Raw genomic sequence first — 7,509 nt, forward strand, 5'->3', positions numbered from 1 at the left:
CAGCTGAGGGCATTTCAGTCTATGTGTTATTGCCTCATACTGGCCAAACACCTGAACAGCCATAGGCAGTTCCCCCAATTAGAATACAATGGATTCCATATACTAAACTTTGCCTTTGATATGTATATCTACCTTGCTTTAGGACAATTTGTGTTAATAAAAAGCAAAGGGTCCATAGAGACAGGAGAACTTGGTTTCTTTAACTAAGTCTCCTCTGGCTCCCCAAATACCTTCCAAAATTATGTTTTGTCTCTGGACTCTATTAATTTACCACAGCCCCTTCTCCAGATTCCTGAACCGTTCTAGATGCTGGATAAGACCCCTGGCATTGACTAGAATCAAACCTGGGACCCTTCAGTCCTCAGGCCAATGCTCTATCTACTGAGCCAATCTAGTTAGGGCATAACTTACATTTTAAAAGGATCACTTTTGCATCTTTGGAAACTAGTGGGTCAAAGATGCAAGAAGGAAAATCTAGGAATGCTTGTGAAAAATCTATATGAGAGATGAAAATGACTATTTAGGAAATAGAAAGTTGTTGATTTCTGGAGATAATTTGAAGATGGAGCCAGTAATGTTTCATGGTATGGATTACATGTGAAGTCTAAGACAAAGGGGGACATTAAATTATTGTTCCAAAGATGTTGGCTTGAGGAATGGAACACAGAAATGTTGTGAAAAGAGCAAGTATGGGTTGAGAATGGAATCAGGAATTGGATTTCGGTCATACTGTGTTTGTGATGTCTGTTAGATATCCAACTTCAGATGAGAAGTGTAGAGTTCAGAGAAAGGTGTGGGATAGAGACCAACATTTGGGAATCATCAGTACAGAGATGGTATTTATAGTTGCAGAGGAGGTGCAATCACTAGAGAAGTAACTGTAGATAGAAAAGTTGGCCAGTGACTGAGCTCAGGGCCATTTCAAAATTGTGAGGCTTACGAGATGAAGAGAAATAGAAGGAGTAGCTTGAATGTGAAATAGGAGGAGGCCTAAAAAGTGGTATTTTGGAAGCCAATTTGGATATACCAAAGAGAAGTCATAAAAGTGAAAGTTTTTAATTTAATAAAAGACAGAAAAGATTCATATGCTAAGGTGGCTAAGGTCTGTGGTAAGAATGAATGTTTTATCTGTGAAATTGCCTAATTTATAAATTAAACTATCAGGTATATACATTTAGGGAAAAAAAATCATAGTATATATAGGGCTTGGTACTATCTGCAATTTTAGGCATCCACTGAGGATTTTGGAATTTAGCACCGTGGGTAAGACAGGACTACTGAATTTGAGCTTTTTTATAAAGTATATGTATTTTTTTATTAAATATTTTATTATGATATATGTTAAGTATACAGAAAAGTACATTAGACAAATATTTATTATGTACCAACTGTGTACCAGGAAAATTCCTTCTAGCATATTGCTTATCTTTTAATATAGTTTATAGTTTCTTTTGCATAGATTATATATATGTGTGTGTGTGTGTGTGTGTGTGTGTATATATATATATTTTTTTTTTTTAATGAGAGATTTACTTTTTTTTAATGTATTTTTTTTTTTTAACCCTTACCTGAGGATATGTTTGTTGATATTAGAGAGAGGAAAGGGGAAAAAGAGAGAAACATTGATGTGAAAGAGAAACATTGATTGGCTGCCTCCCAAATGTGCCCAGGGGACCAAACCCACAACCTGTATATGGGATGCTGCTCTAGCCAACTGAGCCACACCACCAGGGCGAGACATAATATATTTTTATGTACACAGACTATCAATTGTTTCTATTATAATTTGTGATATTAATTAATTAATTAATTTATTTATTTATTTATTTAGTATTTGAGGAATTTTTTGTTACCCTGATATGGGAAAATGTTATTGTTAGGTTCTCTTATAGTTCTTAAAGCTTTAATGTTTTACTTTTTGAATTGCATTTGTGTATGGTTTGGGAAAGTATCTAATTTATTTTCCTCTATAGAAAACTAGTTGACCTAGTACCATTAATTAAATGGCTAGCCCAATTAAAAAAAAAATTCTAAGAAATAGCATCTTTGTTATATATCACATAGTCACATATGTGTAGGTTTGTTTCTAGGCTCTCTCTTTTATTCCAATATTTTATTTGCCTGTCTCTTTGCCAGTAAAAGTTTATTGTTTGGTAGGTCAAGTCCCTTCTAATCATCAAAATAGGCTTAGATAATTTTCACATTAATAATTTTAATATCATCTTGTTGAGTTCCATGAAAAATATGGTTGGAATTTTTTGTAACACTGGATTTATAGGCTTAATTTGGGGGAAATTGCTGCCATTATATTATCTTCCCATCTATGAAAATGGTGTATAGATCCTTTTTATTTTTTTAAAAGAGTCTTGAATATTTTTCACAAGTCTTATATCAGCTTGTTTAGCCTTTTTTTCTAGGTAATATAAAGACTGATTCTATTCTGAATCGGATCTTTTTAATGTTAACATTAAACATTTTTAATTTATTTTTTATTTATTTTTGTTTTTGCTAATGTTAAGTGTTGCCGTTGATTCTTCTCCACCTGCTGCCTATCCGATTTTTTAGTGATCTCACTGGGCTCTGATATTAGTTCAAGTACCTTAATGGTGGATTCTCTTGGATTAAATTACCTTAATATTATTAAACATACAAAAATCCTAATGAGATATTTCCTCTTATGTAGAAAAGAGACAACAGGGGCCTTATTGCTTAGTTTTGTGTTTCTGAGAAAGTGATGTTGGGAGGTAATGCTATCTTTTGTAGTTCATTTACTTTGGGGCTTAGTGCTTAAACCCAAGCATGAAGGATGTTAGTGATGTTGCCCATTTGAGGGTCAATGAGAAAAAATAGGCCAGGAAATAGAGGATATGGCATAGTGTTACCTTTCTCTTCTTTACAGTTGATGACAAGTAACCAGCTACTATTTTTAAGTTTTATTTTTCTGCCAAGAAAAAGACTTCTTAGACATGGTTACTGCTTTATATGAAAAAATAAATTGCTTTGAGGAGGGTGATATCAATTTGAGGAGATGAGCATAGTTGATATAGAGGCAGAGATAAAAAAAAAGATATTTTAAAGGAAAACCATTTTTCTCCCCCTACCCTCCCAATGAATGTTAGGAACATAAAATAGTTTACAACATAAATTCTTTGAGATAAAAAGAAAGTACTGAAGGCGGGTTGTTTTGATTTTATGCCATAATATCATTTTATGACCTCCCTTAACTTCCAGCATTATACTGTCTTAGAATTCAATTCTTAAAAATGAGATAATGTGGGACATTTTAAGTTTAAACTACTAAGGTCTAAATGGAGTATTTAGTAAAATAGACTAATCTATTCATTATTAATTTTTCAGTTCACACAAAAAATGTTGGACAACTTCTACAATTTTGCTTCATCATTTGCTGTCTCTCAGGCCCAGATGACACCAAGTCCATCAGAAATGTTCATTCCAGCAAATGTGGTTCTGAAATGGTATGGGGCATTTTCTTATCTCTAATATTAAGGATTTTGGTAACCATATATATTTTTTGCTTGTGAATGTATTTCTTCTTTGATTTTAAACATATTCTTTTGTTGTGGACATCATACAAGAACATTTGCATACCATTTCAAAGAATGTACTATAGAGTTCAGATTAGGAATGGTTCTTACCCTAAGTATTCTTTAAAAAAATATATATTTTATTGATTTTTTACAGAGAGAAAGAGAGAGGGATAGAGAGTTAGAAACATCGATGAGAGAGAATCATCGATCAGCTGCCTCCTGCACACCCCCCACCAGGGATGTGCCCGCAACCAATGTACATGCCCTTGACTGGAATCAAACCCAGAACCCTTCAGTCCGCAGGCCGACACTCTATCCACTGAGTGGATACCAGTTTCGGCTACCCTAAATATTCTTATATAGTATCTATTTTGAATTGATAAAGACAGGAAAATACAGTTACTTGTGTTTTAGAAATCACAATTAAGGAGTGATTTTTTTTTTATTTTTAATATTTTGAATTGTAAGTATTATATACGAGGCTTAAAATACCAAACAAAACTTTTTATAAGTTTAGAAAGTCTTGACCTAAAGTAAATATGTATTGATATATATGAGGCATCAGGGTGGTTTATACTGCATCCTGTATCTGAATGATTAATAAATACATTTCCTCAACTTTGCCATGTTTTTCTGTTTCCTGAGTCGTGTGTCTCTCCCCCCATTTTGAATATTCCAGGAGTGAGAGAATACCTAGGGAGAATTTACTGAGAAGTGGTAGCATAGTATAGCATGGATAGCACTGAAAAGTGTTAGATTTGAACTTTGTTATAATGCAGCTGTATGATCTTGAAAAAAATTACTCTCATCTACCTATTTGTGAAATGAGGAAAGAAGAGTTAGATTTGATTGTTTCCCCTCTTAGGTCCCTTCTCACTCACATTTACAGAAGATAAACAATAGAATTCATTATGATTTGTGCTCTTTAATATAAGCCAATTATACTTAAATATGTTTTTTTAATTGATTTTAGAGAGAGAGGAAGGGGAGAGAGAGAAACACTGATGAACGAGCACCATTGGTCAGCTGCCACTTATATGTATGTCCCCTTCTGGGGATTGAGACACCAACGCGGGCATGTGCCCTGACTGGTAATTGAACTGGCAATATTTTGAGGCATGGGATAATGCTCAACTAACTGAACCACACCAGCCAGGGCTAAGCCATTTATACTTAAAATCACTATGGTTGCTATCGTTGCTTTAAAAAAAAAAAAAGGAAGGGAGAGGAGAAAGAGATAGAAACATCAGTGATGAGAGAAAAATCATTGATCAGCTGCCTCCTGCACACCCCCAACTGGGGATGGAGCCTGCCACCCAGGCATGTACCCCTTGACGGGAATCGAACCTGGGACCCTTCAGTCCGCAGTCTGATGCTCTATCCACTGAGCCAAACCAGGTACAGTTGGTTGCTATCGTTTTATAAAGTAATAGTTAAACTTTCACATTAACTTTTTGGTATTTCATCTTAGTTTCCTAGAAATGACATCTAAAATTTTTCTTATGTCATTTAACAAATTATGAAAGATTCTATTTTAATTTTCTTATAAATATATCTTTTCTTTTGTAGGTATGAAAACTTTCAAAGACGACTAGCACAGAACCCTCTCTTTTGGAAAACATAATTTGAATAAAGTAATTTTTAATGGATTCTGGAATTTGTCTTGTTTTGAATATAAATGATTTCATTTAAAAGCATGAAATCAAAAGGATCATGAAACCTAATTTTAAAAACTGTTTAGTGACTATGAAGCTTAATTAAAATATTAATAAAAAATTAAAAACATTGAAAAATGAAAATATGTTCCTCTTTAATGACTTTTCCCCTTAAGTTTAAAATATTCAGAGACAAAACATTTTGTTTTGGCTGATTCTTTTTTTTTTTTTTTACTTAAAAATAAAGCATATTCACAACCATAGTGTGCCAGATGTGATTGCATTGATAATATTTTATTTTTAAAAATCTTTATTGTTGAAAGTATTACGTATGTCTACCCCTCCCACCCAATGACCCCTTCTAGCCCGCCCCCATCCCAGACCGTACCATCCTGTTTTCTGTGTCCATGGGTTATGCATACAAGTTTTTTGGTTGATCATTTGCAACCCACCCATTCTCCCCCCACCTTCCCTCTGAGATTCTGCAGTCTGTTCCATGCTTCTATGTCTCTGGATTTATTTTGTTTATTAGATTCTATATATGAGTGCGACCATGTGATGTTTGTCTTTCTCTGACTGCCTTATTTTGCTTAGTATAATACTCTCCAGTTCCCTCCATGCTGAGATTCTTCTTACTGCTGCATAGTATTCTATGATACAAATGCACCACAGCTTTTTTATCTACCCATGAACTGATGGGCACTTGACCTATTTCCAGATCTTAGCTATTGTAAATTGGGCTGCTAGAACATAGGGGTGCATACATTTTTTTGATTGGTGTTTTGTGTTTCTTAGGATATATTTATTCTTAGAAGTGGGATCACTGGGTCAAATGGCAGTTCCATATTTAACTTTTAGAGTAAACCCCATACTGTTTTCCATAATGGCTTCACCAATCTGCATTCCCACCAGCAGTGTACTAGGGTTCCCTTTTCTCCACATCCTCACCAGCACCTGTCATTTGTTGATTTGTTGATTTGTTGATGGTATCCATTCTGACAGGTATGAGGTGATACCTCATTGCTGTTTTAATTTGCATCTCTGATGATCAGTTACTGAGCATTTTTGCATAATGATCATCTGTAGGTCGCCTTTGGAGAAGTGTAATTGGGTTGTTGGTCTTCCTTTTGTTAAGTTGTATGAGTTCCTTATGTATGTTGGATATTAACCAGATGTATCATTACCAAATACGTTCTCCTATACAGTGGGCTCCCTTTTCATTTTTTTTTTTTTGATGGTTTTTATTGCTGTGTAGAAGCTTTTTGTTTTGATGTAGTACCATGTTTATTTTCTCCTTAGTTTCCTTTGCCCTAAGACATGTATCTGTAAACACTGCTATGAGTCATGTCTGAGATTTTGCTACCTATGATTTCTTTTAGGATTTTTATGATTTCCTGACTTACATTTAGGTCTTTTATCTATTTTGAGTTTATTCTTGGGTATGGTTTAAGTTGATAGTCTAGTTTCTTCCTTCCTTCCTTCCTTCCTTCCTTCCTTCCTTCCTTCCTTCCTTCCTTCCTTCCTTCCTCCCTCCCTCCCTCCCTCCCTCCCTCCCTCCCTCCCTCCCTCCCTTTCTTCCTTTCTTTCATTCTTTTTTTTTTGCATATATTTGTCCAATTTTCCCAGCACCATTTATTGAAGAGACTATCTTTACTCCATTGTATGCTCTTGCCTCATTTGTCAAATATTATTTGAGCATAATGGCTTGGGTTGATTTCTGGGATCTGTGTTCTGTTCTATTGATTTTTATGCCTGTCTTTTCTCAGTGCCAGGCTTTGTAGTATAACGTGATATCTGGTATCATGATTCCTCCAACTTTGTTCTTTTCTCTGAAGATTGTTGCAGCTCTTGGGGGTCTTTATTAAGTCCATATAAAATTTTGGAGTTTTCTAGATATGTAAATATGCTGTTGGTATTTTAATAGGGATTACATTGAATCTGTAGATTACCTTGGGTAGTATGGACATTTAAATGATGTTAATTCTACCAGTCCAGGAACACAGTATATTCTTCCACTTGTTTATTTCTTCCTCTATCTCTTTTGTCCTTTAGTTTTCCAAGTACAAGTCTTTTACCTCATTGGTTAAGTTTATTCCTAAGTACCTTAATTTTTTTTTTTTTTAAATCAATCTTTACTGTTCATATTATTACAAAGGTTCCTCATTTCTTCCCCCCTCCACCAGGTTCCCACCCCACCCTCCGCCCCCTTCCCCTCCTCCATTGTCCTCATCCATAGGTGCACAGTTTATGTTCAGTCTCTTCTTCCCTCCCTTTCCCCGATAGTAAATCCCTTTTCAGATAGTAAA

The 7,509-nt window shown here is 34.7% G+C and overlaps 1 protein-coding gene across 1 annotated transcript in view; it reads left to right on the top strand.

Annotated features, from left to right (window-relative positions):
• Positions 1 to 5,197, top strand: part of HIKESHI (heat shock protein nuclear import factor hikeshi) — a 25,318-nt gene extending 20,121 nt beyond the window's left edge. Inside the window, exons 4-5 of the mRNA XM_036426454.2 lie at positions 3,358 to 3,476; positions 5,118 to 5,197. Coding sequence (XP_036282347.1) covers positions 3,358 to 3,476; positions 5,118 to 5,172 — 174 coding nt within the window. The 3' untranslated portion in view covers positions 5,173 to 5,197. The remainder of the gene's footprint in view (positions 1 to 3,357; positions 3,477 to 5,117) is intronic.
• The last annotated feature ends 2,312 nt before the right edge of the window (positions 5,198 to 7,509 follow it).

This window comes from Pipistrellus kuhlii, unplaced genomic scaffold (genome assembly GCF_014108245.1).
Source record: "Pipistrellus kuhlii isolate mPipKuh1 unplaced genomic scaffold, mPipKuh1.p scaffold_m20_p_9, whole genome shotgun sequence".
NCBI lineage: Eukaryota > Metazoa > Chordata > Mammalia > Chiroptera > Vespertilionidae > Pipistrellus > Pipistrellus kuhlii.